The sequence below is a fragment of the Ursus americanus genome, chromosome X (genome assembly GCF_024610735.1).
Source record: "Ursus americanus isolate L20-20 chromosome X, mUrsAme1.1.p, whole genome shotgun sequence".
NCBI lineage: Eukaryota > Metazoa > Chordata > Mammalia > Carnivora > Ursidae > Ursus > Ursus americanus.
In genome coordinates this window covers 51925716-51944144 of record NC_142164.1, presented here as the reverse complement: position 1 = coordinate 51944144, position 18429 = coordinate 51925716, and the positions used below count along the sequence as shown (strand labels likewise).

General features: G+C 33.3%; 1 protein-coding gene across 5 annotated transcripts in view; it reads left to right on the top strand.

The window, feature by feature from the left end:
- LOC123787673 (protocadherin-11 X-linked) overlaps window positions 1-18429 on the top strand; it is a 509534-nt gene that overhangs the window by 149327 nt on the left and 341778 nt on the right. The window contains exon 4 of one of the 5 annotated variants that reach the window (XM_087860054.1): window positions 3153-12906. The exons of the other annotated variants lie outside the window; for them this stretch is intronic. Within the exon in view, the coding sequence (XP_087716180.1) occupies window positions 3153-3197 (45 nt within the window). The 3' untranslated portion in view covers window positions 3198-12906. Of the gene's footprint in view, window positions 1-3152; window positions 12907-18429 lie in introns of those variants that run through there. 5 annotated transcript variants of the gene reach the window in all.

The following is an 18429-nucleotide window of genomic DNA, read 5'->3' as shown; positions in this document are numbered from 1 at the left end:
ATGGAAGTGAAGGAAAATATGGGCATATTAAGACCCAAGAAATCTATGTATAATAATTTAAAACCCAGTAAACTTATGAAAACAAGAGCTTATACAGTGATTTTTATCTATATTCTGTTGAGAAATGATTACAAATTTATCTAGAAATTCGTAAATAAATTAAATGATTTAAGTATGGTTACTTATTTAATAAAGTCAAGCAATAGAATTTATCTACATCTTTTCTCTGTTTGAAATTATATCACATGTTGATTTTATTGTTTTGTCTGTGTTACTTTTAAAAAAGATCTTCAGGGGGTGCCTGGGTAGTGCAGTCGTTAAGCGTCTGCCTTCAGCTCAGGGCGTGATCCCGGCGTTATGGGATCAAGCCCCACATCAGGCTCCTCGGCTGGAAGCCTGCTTCTTCCTCTCCCACTCCCCCTGCTTGTGTTCCCTCTTTCGCTGGCTGTCTCTCTCAAATAAATAAATAAAATCTTTAAAAAAAAATCTTCATCTCAGTTTCAGTGAATAAAGACTTTTGAAAACCTATTCAGACTTAATAAAATGATTGTAATGTTAAAGTCAAACTGGGTATCTTTTCACCAAAGTTAGAAATAATAAAAAAAATCTATCAGAATTCAAAATAACTATGAAAATAATAATTTACCATAATTTAAGAAATGGTTTTAAGAATTGAGGTCATTCAAGAATATGCATATTTAAATTATACAGTAACCTTAACCATTCTTAATCACACAGTGGAAGATAAAAACTCCAGTTGTGGGTGCATTTTTGTTACAATATGTCCACAATTATGCTATTGCAGATAGTAAAATAGAACCCTATTCTCTGTATACAGAGTTCTGTTATGCTTTGAATGAGTTACAAGGTAAAAGGTGTTAGATGCCTAACATCTCCTCAACGTTTGTTTCTGTTTATATGTAATCATTCATTAAGGTGCTATAATTTTCTAATTTTTACTGCTATTAGTCTATTTATTATAAACATTTCTCAACAGGAAATTATCCTTTATGAATAAAAATTTCTGTGTATTGAGTACTTTGTGTATGTGTGTGTGTGTGTGTGTGTGTGTGTGTGTGTTGTATTTTAATAACACTTTTCCCTGGACTAAATTTGTGGCTCACTTTAAAATGTATATAAAGGGGGTGTGGCTTGTGAATTACATTAGCAGATTATCATTTGTGCTAGACTGGCTCATGAAGTTTGTTAAAAGAGTAAATTCTGGTTTCAACAGTTTTTGAAGGCATGGAGATGTTTTATGGGCTAGATTTATTTTACTTGAGAATATGAATGTACAGTAAGCAAGGTGTAAATGAAGAGAAAATTGAAATATTTTCCAAACATTCTCCTCTTTTTATTTTTATTTTTTGATATTTTGTAATTCTTAAAATGTCAAATAAATTAATAACTTTTTCCACAATGACATTTTCTTTTATTTAGCTAAGAGATCTTTTCCTAAACACAGGACAAATAACTTCATGAGATAGGCAAAATATGAAAAGTAAATGCTAATTAGAATAAGTTCTTGGTTATCACTAGGTTTTTATTAGGTGAAAGGACCATTTTACAGTCAATTAATTTTCAGATGACTTATTTTATTTTTTCACATCTTAAAAAATAGATAAATTATATATTTTCTGTCATTGGTTCACATTACTAAATTACTAAATATCTGCTGGACATGAATTGTTGAACTTAGGCAAATTAATGTGATATTAAAAATAATTTGATTCTTATATTTTGTGCTACATTTGTAATATTCTTCACCCTTTCTACATATTCTTCAATTTCTGATTAATGCCAGGAGAGGCATCTTATATTTACTGATGTTGAAGAATGCTAAGGTAAGTGAGCACTAAAGAAGAATACATGTATTTAAAACTTTCAATATAGAAGGTGCCTTCTTTTTAAAGAAAGATCACACAAAATGGGGAAAAGTGTCAACCAACACAACAAAAATTGTTCCTTAAGGAAATTCTGACAATGAAATAAAATACTATTGTTAGCAGAAGGCAAAAATGTTCCAACTGATTTTGAACAAAGTGTGAAATACATTTTCAAAAGGAGACTTTGGGGTGATATTTACATTTAGCTCATTGCTCGCCTAAATAGAAAATGAAAGGAAAAAAATGAAATGGTTGTAGTAGGCTATAATATATAAGGAGATTTATCAGAAATTTCATGTTTTCAACAGCAATCAAATTTTGTATAATTATTTTGACTCAGATGTTCTGAAAAATGATGGAACATTCATTAAAAATATATCTGTTTTGGGGCACCCCGGTGGCTCAGTTGGTTAAGTGTCTGCCCTCGGCTCAGGTCATGATCCCAGAGTTCTGGGATTAAGCCCCACATTGGGCTCCCTGCTCAGTGGGGAGTCTGCTTCTCCCTCTCCCTCTGCCCCTTGCACTCGCTCTCTCTAATAAATAAATAAAATCTTAAAAAAAGAGAAATGTATCTGTTTCACAAAACCATTTATACCTTGGAAATATGATGCTCTTCTTTGGTATAATTTTTTTAAGTATTCTGGAGGGCATATATTGCAGAAAAAGGGAAAAACATGAAATTTAAAAGATCATTCTACAGTTTACCTTCAATTAACACATTTCAGAGCATACAGATAACATCTGCTTGGTACAACTAGAAAAACAATAAGTATAACCATTTTAGAATCAATTTTGATAGCTGCCATGTAAAAGAAATACTACCAAAATCAAGTCTAGCTTAGACTACTTCTTCCATTAAAATATTGTGAAGACTATACACTTGAAAAATAGAGGAGAATAAAAATGAAAGTACCATTTCGTGAGAGTCTTTTATGTACTAGTCACTGTCTTAGACATGTATTTGAGGTGCTTTATTTAAAAACATTCTAACCAATTTCTGTGATTGGAGTTTGAGTAGTTTTGCAGTTTCAGAAATGATGTAAAACCAATAGTGGAAGGTTTGTAAACTAATTCATGGATGTAACCATGTGTAGGTATTATACATGGATTCAAAATGATAACAGGAGTCTGAGTTAGCTTGGAATAGGATTGGAACTAACTATTAAATTCAATAACTTTGATTTTGTGCATCTATATTGCTTGGCAACTCAGACTCCTAGAACATAACCATCTGATTTTGATAACCTGTTATTTTTCTTGTCCTAGACTGATTCCAGGGCATCAACTATTGAAATCTGCAGTGAGATATAACTTTACAGAAACAACATAATTCCATTCATCTTACAAAAATTCCAACAATTTGTGATTTCAAAATTTGGCTGAGATCATTGATTTTATAACCTGGATTTCCTATTATAAAGGAAAGCAAAAAACAAAAAACGAAACAAAACAACAACAACAAAAAAAACCTTAAAAAGGATGTCCCAATGAACTTAATGCTTACTTTAGCTATAATCTTGCCATCAAAATTTAAAATTTGTGGAAGAAACAGTGCAGTGTAATAAAATATTTTTGTTATGCTGCTTCTCCATTTACTTACTCTAAATGTCAACAACTGTAATGTAATGCAATACTGTCTTATTGTACAAATTTATGATTACTATATCAATCATTCAGCATGGAATTACTTGCCCTGATTGCTGAAAAGTTTAAATAACATCTCTGGGAGTTTGGAAGTGAAGCTGAACTATCCAAGCTACCCTCTGAAAGATATCCAGGGCAAGAGAATTTTTTAAGACCAAAAACAAAGGACAAAAGAACACTTTATTTTTTTTCCTGAAAAGATTCACTAACAAAGTGATTTTGAGAAAATAATTATAATTACCTATCATTAATGCTTAAAAGTTGGATGATATAAAATGTTCTTATTGGTTTTTATATTGATGACAATCATGTTGTTCCATTGCTTTAATTATTACAAAATTATTTTTGTTGTAATCATGTTTCCTTTTTCTATAAATAGTGAAAAAATAAGTTCTTCCTATATTTATCTATTAAAAGGATAATGTAAAGTTATTTATATTCCCTGAAATAGCTCCAGTCATACGAGAAGAGAAACAAGGATTTAGATAGCATAGCTAAAAAGATTTTATCTTAATTGTGAACTACTTAGGAAAATATAAGGCACTAGAGTCATATCTAAATAGTGACACATCTAATTTTATTTCTCTGACACTAAATTACTGAATATATATCATTGCTTTGAATACTTTGCTTTCAAATTAACTCATTTTTCCCAGTATGTCAATTAATTTCCTACACAAATGACTAAATGCCTCAACTTGAGTGTATATTATATTTTATTGAGGAAAGAACAACATGTCCCAATTTTATGTGATATTCTTTAAACTGCTTATGACTTACTGATACTACTAGCATAATTTTTTATGTGATTTCTTGGGACAAAAGGGAGTATAACAGACCTTTATAATTATGACATAACATATGTTTCCTGGATTTTCATTCAAATGCTTCATTGTGTGTGATTTTACCTTACAAAGTACGAGTAGAATTTGTTTTATTATCTATATACACAATGATGTTAAGTTCCTTGACATACTTGCTATCTGACTTTTAAAAAATTACTTAGTTAATTATAATGACTGTGACTGTAACTATTTTACTAGTGATGAAACTGTCATGTAAGTTACAATATTGTATTACATACTTATAAACAACTGTTGTAAAATATATTTAAAATTAAAATTTACCTTTGTGAAAGATATTCATATATAATAACTTTATAATTCCCCTCCCATTTCTTTCTGATAAATTAAGTGTTTAATTCAAATCATTCCAAAGATGTCAAAATTGAACCAACTTATACCCCTAGTGTCGCTGCCCTGCAGGTACCAAGGTGTACTAAAGGTAGGAGTTTCCAAAATCCATAGTCTTGATTTAACTGTGAATAAAATGATGGTCCCCTCCCCAAATGACAGTACTTCAAATGTCCCACAATAAATGACTGTGGCTTCATGACCATTCGTACATGTAATTATCATGTATATACATTTTAAATGCTTATATCAAGACCATCCTGGTCTCTCCTTTTTTGCACAGTCTTTGAGCTAAGGAAAATACTTCATTTTTCTTCAGCTACAGGGTTCCTTTTCCTTGTTACTGCAATAAGAAACACTCCTAATCACTCCTTTGTATATTTGAAGATGAAAATGTCTTGAAATAGTTATCCAGAATCTTTAAAAAAATTCAATAGCTTTATGGGTGTCATCTTTGCAGATGATAAAAATAGAAACTGTATTTTTAAAGCTGCGACTTTCTCTCTCACAATAAAACATTTTTAATATTTTTATTCAAATTCCAGATAGTTCTGTAGCTCCATCTATGTTGGTGCAAATGGCAAGATCACATTCTTTCTTTAAAGATGAGTAATACTCATATATATAGATAGAGATATATGTATATACATATACATGAAGCAGCTGAAGGAGAAACTAAAGAATCAATCCCATTTATAATTGTACCCCAAACAATAAAATACCTAGGAATAACCCCACCCAAAGAAGTGAAAGGCCTGTACTCTGGAAAGTATAAAACAATGATGAAAGAAATTGAAGATGATACAAAGAAATGGAAAGACATTCCATGCTCATGGATTGGTAGAACAAATATTGTTAAAATATCCATACTACCCAAAGCAATCTACACATTAATGCAATCCCTAACAAAATACTTTTTTGATAGGGATTTCAAAATGCTTTTTCTCCATATACATACATATATATGTGTATGTATATCTCTGCCTCTTCTTTATCCATTCATCCGTCAATGGATGCTTGGACTGTTTCCATAGTTTGACTACTGTAGGTAATGCTGCTATAAACATTGGGGTGCGTATATCCTTTCAGATTTGTATTTTTGTATTCTTTGGGTAAATACCTAGTAGTACAATCGCTGGATCATAGGGCAGTTCTATTTTTAACTTTTTGAGGAATCTTGTTTCCACAGTTTGACTACTGTAGGTAATGCTGCTATAAACATTGGGGTGTATATATCCTTTCAGATTCATATTTTTGTATTCTTTGGGTAAATACCTAGTACTGCAATTGCTGGATCATAGGGCAGTTCTATTTTTAAGTTTTTGAGGAATCTCCCTACTGTTTCCAGAGTGGTTGCACCAGTTTGCATTCCCACCAACAGTGCAAGAGGGTCCCCTTTTCTCCAACCTTGCTAACAACTGTTGATTCTTCTCTTGTTAATTTTAGACATTCCGACAGGTGTGAAGTGATATCTCATTGTAGTTTTGATTTGTATTTCCCTGATGATCAGTGATGTTCACCATCTTTTCATGTATCTATTGACCATGTGTGTGTCTTCTTTGAAAAAAAATGTCTATGCATGTCTTTTAATTGGATTCTTTGGTTTTTGAGTGTTGAGTTTTATAAGTTTTATATGTTTTTGGATACTAACCCTTTATCAGATCTGTTGTTTGCAAATATCTTCTCCCATTCTGTAGGTTGCTTTTTAGTTTTTGTTCACTATGCAGAAGTTTTTATTTTTATGAAGTCCCAACAATTTAATTTTGCTTTTGTTTCTCTTGCCTCAGGACACATATCTAGAAAGAATTTCCTATGGCCAGAGTGAAAGAGGTTACTGCCTGTGTTCTCCTCCAGGATTTTTATGGTTTTAGGTCACACATTTAGGTCTTTCATCCATTTTGAATTTATTTTTGTGTATGGGGAAAGAAAGTGGCCCAATTTCATTCTTTTGCATATTGCTGCCCAGTTTTCCCAACACCATTCGTTGAAGAAACTGTCTTTTCCCTTCAGATACTCTTTCCTGCTTCATTGGAGATTAGTTGACCACATAATTGTAGGTTCATTTCTGGGTTTTCTATTCTGTTTGATTGATCTATGTGTCCATTTTTTACCAGTACAATACTCTTTCAATCACTACATCTTTGTAATATAACTTAAAGTCCAGATTTGTGATGCCTCCAGCTTTTCTTTTCTCTCTTTCTTTTAGATTTACCGAAGACTTTATTTTTTTATTTAAATTAAATTAACCAACAAATAGTACATCATTAGTTTCAGATGCAGAGTTCAAAAATCAGCTTCAATTTTCATTTTCAAGGTTGCTTTGGCTATGCAGAATCTTTTGTGGTTCCATCCACATTTTAGGGTTGCTTTTTCTAGTTCTCTGAAAAGTGCTGCCGGTATTTTGATAGGGATTGCATTAAATGTGTAGATTTCCTTTGGTAGTATGGACATTTTAACCATACTTTTTCCACCAATCCATGAGCATGGAATATCTTTCCATTTCTTTGTATCATCTTCAATTTCTTTCATCATTGTTTTATACTTTCCAGAGTACAGGCCTTTCACCTCTTTGGGTAGGCTTATTCCTAGGTATTTTATTGCTTTGAGTACAATTATAAATGGGATTGATTCTTTAGTTTCTCCTGCTGCTTCATTGTTGGTGTATAGAAATGTAACAGATTTCTGTACATTGATTTTGTATCCTGAGACTTAACTGAATTCATTTATGAGTTCTAGCATTTTGTTGGTGGAATCTTTTGGGTTTTGTATGGATAGTATCATGTCATCTGCAAATAGTGAAAGTTTTACTTCTTCCTTACCAATTTGGATGCCTTTTCTTTCTGTTGTCTAATTGCTGTATCTAGGAATTCCAGTACCTTGTTAAATAACAATGCTGAGGATGGACATTCCTCTCTTGTTCTTGACTGTAGTGGAAAAGTTCTCAGATTCTCCCCATTCAGGATGATATTAAATATGGGTTTTTCATATATGGCTTTTATTATGTTGAAGTTTGTTCCCTCTAGACCTACTTTGTTAAGTGTTTTTATCATGAATGGATATTGTGTTTTGTCAAATGCTTTTTCTGCATCTGTTGAAGTTCTCATATGGTTCTAATCATTTCTTTTATTAATATAGTGTATCATGTTGATTGATTTGGGAATATTGAACCACCCCTACAAACCAGGACTAAATCCCACTTGATCATGGTGAACACTTTTTAAAAATGTATTGTTGGATTTAGTTTGCTAATATTTTACTGAGAACTTTTGCATCCATGTTCATTATGGATGCCTATAGTTTTCTTTATTAGGGGAGACTTTATCTGGTTTTGGTATCATGGTAATGCTGGCCTCATAGAATGAATTTGGAAGTCTTCTTTCCTTTTCTACTTTTGAAATAGAGAAGAATAGGCATTACCTCTTCTTTAAATGTTTGGCAGCCTTTGCTTGTGAAGTCATCTAGCCTTGGACTTCTGTTTCTTGAGAGTTTTTTTTTTAATTACTGATTCAATTTCTTCGCTCATTATAAGACTGTTCGAGTTTTCTATTTCTTCATGTATCAGGAAGTTTTGGTAATGTTTCTAGGAATGTATCCATTTCTTCAAGGTTATCCAATTTGTTGGCATGTGGTTTTTCATATTACCCTCTTGTAATTGTTTGTATTTCTGTGGTTGGTTATTTCTCCTCTCACATTTGTGATTTTATTTATTTGGGTCCTTTTTCTTTCTTTCTTTCTTTCTTTTGATAAGTCTGGCTAAGGGTTTATCAATTTTATTAATTTTGTCAAAGAAGCAACTCCCAGTTTCATTGATCTGTTCTATTGATTTTTAGTTAATATATCATTTATTTCTAATCTAATATTTTTTATTCACTTCCTTCTGCTGGTTTTAGGTTTTGTTTGTTGTTCTTTTTTAGCTCCTTTATATGTAAATTTAGGTTGTTTACTTGAGATTTTTCTTGCTTCTTGAGAGAGGCCTGTACTGGTATAATCATCCATTTTATGACCACTTTTGCTACATCCCAGTCTTTGGACTGTTATGCTTTCATTTTTGTTTTTCCCCATGTATTTTTTATTTCTTCTTTGATTTCCTGGTTGACCCATTCATTGTCCAGTAGCATATTGTATAACTTCCTTATATGAGTAGTCTTTCCAGATGTTTTCTTGTGGCTGACTTCTAGTTTCATAGTGTTGTGGTTACAAAACTGCATGGCATGACTTCAATCATTTTGTATTTGATGAGGCCTGGTTTGTAACCTAGTCTGTGATCTATTATGGAGATGATCCTATGTGCACTTGGAAAGAATTTGTATTCTGTTATGTTAGGATAGAATATTCTGAATATATCTGTTAAATCCATCTGGTCCAGTGTCATTCAAAGTCAGTGTTTCCTTCTTGAGTTTCTTCTTAGATGATCTCTCCCTTAATGTAACTGGGGTATTAAAGTTCCCTACTATTATTGTATTCTTTTCAATATGTTTCTTTGTGTTTGTTATTAAATGGTTTATATATTTGGGTGCTTCTATGTTGGGTCCCTTCTTTGTCTCTTATTGCAGTCTGTCTTTTAAAGTCTGTTTTGTTGGGGGTGCCTGGGTGGCTCAGTTAAGCATCCAGCATGATTTTGGCTCAGGTCATGATCTCAGGGTCTTGAGATCGGGAGAGGGGTAGATAGAGAATCTTGAGCAGACTGCACACCCAGCATGGAGCCTCATGTGGGGCTCTATGTAACAACCCTGAGATCATGACCTGAGCTAAAATCAAGAGTCAGACACTTAATGGACTGAACCACCCAGATGCCCTAATTAATCTTTTATGTACACATCTTCTGTTTTCTTTGTTGATTGTTCTGTGCATATTATCAATGAGAATGCATATACTTCAGAATACTTCTTAAAAATTGAATTTAGATTCAGTCAACCAGTAACCACTATTTTGTACAATATTTACTAATATGTTTCAACACAAAACAATACTGCCTCATTTTATTATTTTATTGCCTGCACTCATCACTGTTCAATTAGATGTTGTAATTGTGTATCTACATAGGCGTGATATGAAGCTTGATCTCAAAAGAAATGATACAGGACAAGCAGATCTTAAGAAACCATATATGAAATTAATCCACACCCTGTAAATGCTTCCTATATGTGCTCTTATGTAATAGACAAGTTGTTTTAGATTTTTTTGTAGCTTATTTTTTGTCTACCTTAAATATTACATAGATTTAAGTTTCTAGCATATTCAAAGCTCCTGTGATGATATAAAGCTTTGTGTATTGTGTATAAGTACTATTTTAAAAGAGAACTATTGAGCAATTTATTTCTTCATGTATTATGGTTGTTCCTACATTATTTCTGTGGTTTTATGTGATATTTAAAATTAACATAAAATTCTAGGTTAGTCATAAGGTTTTATTTTTATTGCACATGAATATACCTTCAATATAAAAAATAAGGAAAATTGTAGATATATTTAAGTGGAGTTTTTTAATTATTTGTTTTGTTATTTGAAGCTATATTAGTAAGTTTTTCCTTACAACAGTAATTTTGTTTAAAGTTTCTATAACTTTTGGAAGTGTTGCACTTTAAAATTACAGATTTACTAGGCATTATACATAACTAATGAATCATTGAACACTACATCAAAAACTAATGATGTACTACTATACAGTGGCTAACTGAACATAATAAAAAATAAAAATTAATTAAATTACAGAGTTATTTTGTTCTTTTAATATTATAAACTATATATGCAGGATTTTTTTACATATAGTGGTTATTTGCTGATTTATTATGTATATTATTATTTCTATAGGTGCATTATTGGACAAATTGATGTAATAGTATAGTTTGTTTAGTTGGTAGTGTGATACAGAGGCATACTATATATCACCAGCACAAGACTAACCTCCTTCACTGAAAATACCAAGTTTGATGAAAAAAAAATTTTTAATGATTTATTTATTTTAGATAGAACAGGGGAGAGGGGCAGAGGGAGAGGGAGAGAGAGTCTGAAGCAGATTCCATGCTGAGAGTGGAGTCCAATGCAGGGCATGATCTCATGAGCACTGAGATCACAACCTGAGCTGAAATCAAGAGTCAGACAATTAACCAACTGTGCAACCCAGATGCCCCCGCCAAATGTTTTAAGTTAAAAAGAATGCCATCTAAATTTCTGCCAAAAGTTCCCTTAGAACAACCAAGTTATTTAATCATTTCCAGGAATTAGAATCAACTCTTACCTTTTTCATATTCTAGCTAATCTCAATCCAAATTGCTTTAAACTGTCTCTTTTTTTTAAAGATTATTTATTTATTTATTTATTTATTTATTTATTTATTTATGTGACAGAGAGACAGGCAGCAAGAGAGGGAACACAGCAGGGGGAGTGGGAGAGGAAGAAGCAGGCTCACAGCAGAGGAGCCTGATGTGGGACTCGATCCCGGTACGCCGGGTTCACGCCCTGAGCCGAAGGCAGACGCCTTAACGACTGCGCTACCCAGGCGCCCCTAAACTGTCTCTTTTTTAAGTGATTAAATATATTTGATTATTCACATACACAGATACTATTCATGTAGGAGTAAAATTTTTTCGTCAAGTAAAAAAATCACATTGCATTAGGTTTCAGGTAGTCAAAACGATATAATAGTGAAAAAGAAGTATTTCAATGGAATTCTAGAGACATTTGCACTTTTTCCCTTGTTCTGGAGTATTACATTTATTAATTATTTGTTGATGTACTTCATAGAAATGTTATTCTTTTTGAAATACAGTTAATAAGAAGGACTTCCACTTTTTGTCTTAATACTTGTCAAATCATGAGACAACAAAACAATGCTTTCATTAGATATGCTATTAGAAAAATAAAAGTCATACTACAACTTTTACTTTATTTCATGATAGTCAGAAGTAAATGAATATGCAACTTTGGTGAAAAAATGTCATTTTCCACAGTCCGTAAAATGAACTTTAAAATGTATTTCCTTGTTTTATTACATATCACTTTTAGCTTTAATTTCAAAATTAATGGAGATGATCATTTTAATGATACATTAAAACTAAACACAATTAATCAGAAAAACTGTCGCCTTACACAAAAATATTTCCAGTAATTGAAGCACAAATAGCTTCTCAGTGTCACAGCACAAATAGCTGTTCAGTGTCACAAACTTGAAGTAACTCAAAATGTAAAAATAAAATCTGACCAGCTCTTTAGGTATGTAAACACAGTCTTAGTGTCATATTTATTTTTTTAAAGATATTATGTATTTATTTTAGAGAGAGAGAGAGAGAAAGAGCACACAAACAGGGGAAGGAGAAAAAGGAGAGGGAGATAATCTCCAGCAGAATCCACGCTGAGCACAGAGCCCATCCTGGGGCCAGTCCCACGACCCTCAGACCATGACCTGAGCCAAAACCGAGAGTTGGACTCTTAACCTACTGAGTCAACCAGGCGCCCCTAGTCCCATATTGAAAGTGGGAGGGGGGACACAGAAAACTAGAATTACATGGACTCTGGAAAATCAATTTATGAGTTCCTAAACTAGAGATGATATTTCATTAATGATTTTATCCTTTTGATCACACCATTCAAAACTATGTATTGGGTGCATTTTGCAGAAAACTGTATGCATTTTTTATACTGTTCAGAATGCCTAATAATTTTTTTCACACAAATACAGTTATTCAAGAGAGGGTACAGGGTTCTCTTCCAGGTACATATGATGGCTTTGAAAATATACCAAAACAACTGGATGCAAAATAGAATTTAAACATGGGGATATTTTGTCTACCTGGCAAAATTGTTTGAATTCATAAAGACAAAGACTTTATCCTATAATACAGAAAAACATAATTGTTTCATTTTACATAGAAACAAATAATTTGACTTGATACATACTTATCATTATATGGACTCAGAGTAATTGATAACATTTAACAATAAATATCCACATGGAACTACAATTCAACTTTATATATATAAATTTTAGATGTCTGTGGAGCTATACACACATTTATTTCAAAAATCCCATGATTTATAGAAATAATGAGGAACATAAAATTGACTTTTAAGTGTGATAATTGAATGACAGACACATCAAAGTGTAGAAATTAATATACCTAATTGTGTGTCTAGAGAAAAATTTATTTTAATTTGATTTTTAAGTTATTCCAACAGAGTGGGATTAAAATGGGTTAATGTATGATAAACACAGATATGTTTGCATTTATGTGTATACATTTATGTGTCATTTTGTTTTATTTAAATTCAAGTTAGTTAACTTATAGTGTATTATTAATTTCAGGGTAGAATTTATTGATTCATCAGTTGCATATAATGCCCAAGTACCCTCTTTAATGGTTATCACACAATTATCCCATCCACCAACCCACACCCCCCTCCAGAAAACATCAGTTTGTGCTTTATAGTTAAGAGTCTCTCATGGTTTCCCTCCCTAACTTTGACCTATTTTATTTTTCATTCCCTTCCCCTATGCTTATCAGTTTTGTTTCTTAAATTCCACATATGAGTGAAATCATATGGTATTTGTCTTGCTCTGACTGACTTATTTCGCTTAGCATGATGCACTCTAGTTCCATCCACATTGTAGCCAATGGAAAGATTTAAATCTTATTCATGGCTGAGTAATATTCAATTGTATATAAATACCACATCTTCTTTATCCATTCATCCATTGATGGACATCTGGGCTCTTTCTGTAGTTTGACTATTGTGGACATTCCTGCTATAAACATTGGGATGCATGTGCCCCATCGAATCACTATGTTTGTATCCTTTGGATAAATACTAGTAGTGTAATTGTTGGGTCATATGGCAGTTATATTTTTAACTTTTTGAGCAACCTCCATACTGTTTTCCAGAGTGGTTGTACCAGCTTGCATTCCCACCAACAGTGTAAGAAGGTTACCCTTTTTCCACATCTTCTTCAGCATCTGTTGTCTCATAAGTTGTTCATTTTAACCATTCTGACTGGTATGAGATGGTATCTCATTGTGATTTTGATTTGTATTTCTTTGATGCCAAGTGATGTTGAGCATTTTGTTCATTTGTCTGTTAGTCATTTCTATGTCTTCTTTCAAGAAATATCTGTTCATGTATTCTATCCATTGCTTGATTGGGTTTTGGGGGGATTTTTTGGTGTTGAGTTTGATGTTCTTTTTTTTTATGTTCAGTTAGCCACGTATGGTACATCATTAGTTTTCGATGTAGTGTTCAATGATTCATTAGTTATGTATCACACCCACTCTCATCACAACACATGCCCTCCTTAATACCCATCACCCTGTTACCCCCTCCCTCCACCGCCCTCCCCTCTGAAACACTCAGGTTGTTTCCTGGGGTCCATAGTCTCTCATGGTTCACCTCCCTCTCTGATTTTTCCACCCTCAGATTTCCCTCCCTTCCCCTATGGTACTCTGTGCTATTGCTTATGTTCCACATATGAGTAAAACCATATGATAATTGGCTTTCTCTGATTGACTTATTTCTTAGTATAATAACTTCCAGTACCATCCAAGTCAGTGCAAATTGTGGGTATTCATCCTTTCTGATGGCTGAGTGATATTCCATTGTATGTACGGATCACATCTTTTTTATCCATTCATCTGTTGAAGGACATCTAGGCTCTTTCCACAGTTTGGCTATTGTGGACAATGCTGCTATGAACATTGGGGTGCATGTGCCCTTCTTCTCACTACATCTGTAACTTTGGGGTAAATACCTAGTAGTGCAATTGCTGGATCATAGGGTAGCTCTATTTTTACATCTTCAGGAACAGCCATACTGTTTCCAGAGTGGTTGTACCAGCTTGCATTCCCACCAACAGTGTAAGAGGGTTCCCCTTTGTCCACATCCTCTTCAACATTTGTTGTTTCTTGCATTGCTAATTTTTGCCATTCTAACTGGTATAAAGTGGTCTCTCATTGTGGTTTTGATTTGTATTTCTCTGAGAGCTAATGATGTTGAACATTTTTTCATGTATCTGTTAGACATTCATATGTCTTCTTTGGAGATATGTCTGTTCATGTCTTATGCCCATTTTTTGACTGGGTTATTTGTTTTTTGAGTGTTGAGTTTGAGAAGTTCTTTATAGATCTTGTATACCAGCCCTTTATCCATAATATCATTTGCAAGTATCTTCTCCCATTCTATGGGCTGCCTCTTAGTTTTGTTGACTATTTCCATTGCTGTGCAAAAGCTTTTTATCTTGATGAAGTCCCAAAAGTTCATTTTTGCTTTTGTTTCCCTTCCCTTTGGAGACGTGTCTTGAAAGAAGTTGCTGTGGCCGATGGTAAAGAGGTTACTGCCTATGTTCTCCTCTAGAATTTTGATGGATTCCTGGCTCACAATGAGGTCTTTCATCCATTTTGAGTTTACCTTTGTGTATGGTGTAAGGAAATGATCCAGTTTCATTTTTCTGTATGTAGCTGATCAATTTTCCTAGCACCACCTCTTTAAGAGACTGTCTTTTTTTCATTGTTTTTTTTTTTCTGATTTGCCAACAATTAGTTGACCATAGGGTTGAGGGTCCATTTCTGGAGCCTCTATTCTGTTCACTTGATCTATGTGTCTATTTTTGTGCCAATACCGTACTGTCTTGGTGATTACAGCTTTGTAATATAGCTTGAAGTCAGGCAACGTGATGCTGCCAGCTTTATTTTTCTTTTTCATCATTCTCTTGGGGATTCAGGGTCTTTTCCTGTTCCATACAAATCTGAGGATTATTTTCTCCACCTCCTTAAAAAATGCCAATGGTATTTTAATAGGGATGGCATTGAAAGTGTAGATTACTCTGGGCATCATAGACATTTATCAATGTTTATTCTTCCGATCCATGAGCATGGAATGTTTTTCCATCTCTTTGTGTCTTCTTCAATTTCATTCATAAGTATTCTGTAGTTTCTAGAGTATAGATCCTTTAATTCTTTGGTTAGGTTTATTCCAAGATATCTTATGGTTTTTGGTGCTATTGTAAATGGAATCGATTCCCTGATTTCTCTTTCTACGGTTACATTGTTAGTGTATAGGAAAGCAACTGATTTTTGTGCCTTGATTTTGTATCCTGCCACATTGCTGAATTGCTGTATGAGTTCTTGTAATTTGCGGGTGGAATCTTTTGGGTTTTGCACATAAAGTATCATGTCATCTTCGAAGAGAGAGAGTTTGACTTCTTCTTTGTCCATTTGTATGCCTATTATTTTTTTATTTTCTGATTGCCGAGGCTAGGACTTCTAGCATTATGTTGAACAATAGTGGTGAGAGTGGGCATCCCTGTCGTGTTCCTGACCTGAAGGGAAAAGCTCTCAGCTTTTCTCCATTAATAATGATATTCACTGTGGGCTTTTCATAGATGTTTTTTTTTATTTAGGTATGTTCTAGTTCTATACTCTGAAGCATTTTATTCAGGAACGGGTTGTATTTCATCAAATGCTTTTTCTGCATCAATTGCAAGGATCATATGGTTCTTGTCGAACCACGCTTGCATCTCAGGAAGAAATCCCACTTGGTCATGGTGAATAATCCTTGTAATGTACTGTTGGATCCTATTGACTTGGTTCTTGTTGAGTATTTTGGCATCCATGTTTATGGAGATATTGATCTGTAATTTTCCTTTTTGACGTGATCTTTGCCTGGTTTTGGGATCAGAGTAATGCTGGCCTCATAGAAGGAGTTTGGAAGTTTTCCTTCTGTTTTTATTTTTTGAAACAGGTTTAGTAGAATTAGTATTATTTCTTTTTAAGTGTTTAGTAGAATTCCCTTGTGAATCCATCTGGCCCTGGACTCGTTTTTTGAGAGGTTTTTGATTACTGCTTCAATTTTGTTACTGGTTATTGGTCTATTCAGATTGTCTATTTCATCCTGTTTCAGTCTTGGTGATTTGTAAGTTTCCAGGAAGACATACATTTATTCCATGTTTCTTAATTTGTTGGCATATAGTTGCTGGTAATAATTTCTAATAATTGTTTCTATTTCCTTGGTGTTAGTCATGATATCTCCCCTTTCATCCATGATTTTATTAATTTGGGTCCTTTCTCTTTTCTTTTAGATAAGTTTGGCCAGTGGTTTATCAATCTTCTTAATTCTTCAAAGAACCAGCTTCTAGTTTTGTTGATTTGCTCTACTGTTTTTCTGGTTTCTATTTCATTGATCTCTGCCATAATCTTTACTGTTTCTCTTCTCCTGGTTGATTTATGTTGTATTTGCTGTTCTTTCTCCAGCACCTTTAGGTGCATTTGGGATTTTTCTAATTTTCTGAGAGATGCTTGGATGGCTGTGTATTTCCCTCTTAGGACCACCTTTGCAGTATCCCATAGGATTTGGACTGAAGTGTTTTCATTCTCAGTAGTTTCCATGAATTGTTTAAGTTCTTTAATTTCTTGGTTTAACCAATCATTCTTTAGCAGGAAGCTCTTTATCTTCAAGTTATTTGAATTCCTTCCAATTTTTTTCTTGTGATCGAGTTCCAGTTTCAAGGCATTGTGGTCTGAAAACTTGCAGGAAATAATCTCAATCTTTTGATATTGGTGGACACCCAATTTGTGATCCAGTATGTAGTCTATTGTGGAGAATGTTCCGTGTGCACTTGAGAATAATGAGTATTCTGTTGTTGTAGGGTGGAATGTTTTGTATATATCTACGGAGTCCTTCTGGTCCAATGTGTCATTCAAAGTTTTTGTTCCTTTGTTGATCTTCTGCTTAGGTGATCTGTCCAATGCTGAGTTGAGTGTTAAAATCGCCTACTACTAATGTATTATTTTCTATCTGATTCTTTATTTTGGTTAACAGTTTGCTTATATAGTTGGCTGCTCCCATGTTGGGGGCATAGATATTTACAGTCATTAAATTTTCTTGCTGGATAGACCCTTTTAGAATGATGTAGTGCCCCTCTGGATCTCTCAATACAGTCTTTGTTTTAAATTCTAATTTGTCTGATATAAGAATTGCTACCCCAGCTTTCTTTTGAGGTCCGTTGGCACTAATGGTTTTCTCAAGCCTAGCTATTGACTTCATAATTGTTACCCTGATGTCTATCTCTGACATCTTACTTATATTCTTATCCATTAGGTCTGTGGCAGGGTCCATTGTCTCTGGTTCTTTTCTTTGTTGGGAGTTCCTCCCCCTAATCATTCTGTTGAGGGATGGTTGAGGGAATATACAGAGTCCAAAATATCAACCACAATCCAGGCAAGATTCACCCTGGGAAGCCACCAATGAAAAAACAGCTAAAATGATACCCAGGAATAAAATTTATAAAATTATTTTTTTAAAAAAACTAAAAATTAAAAATTAAGATAAGGAGGTGGGGTGGTATAATCTTTCAGTGTGGGCAAGTGTTTGATTTCTTCTTGGGTGTATTTTGTTTTTTTTGTTAGAGGATACTTCTTCCCAGAGATACAGGGAAAATAAAACTGGTGTATATAAAAAGGTAATATTAAATAGGGAGAAAAGGACTGTATTGAAGTTTATATCTATATTAAAAATATAGGTGTGAAAAAGTGCAAATTAAAAAGCTACTATGAAATGTGTTATATTAAACTTCTGGTTGAAATGAGAAAAATGTAAAAAGAAAGAACAGAGAAGAAACATGAGAAAGAATAAAAAGAAAGAAAAAATGTATCTGAAAAATACATAAGCCATGAGGCAACGCCTGGAAATCAATATACTATTTTCCCCTGGTGTTGAGGTTT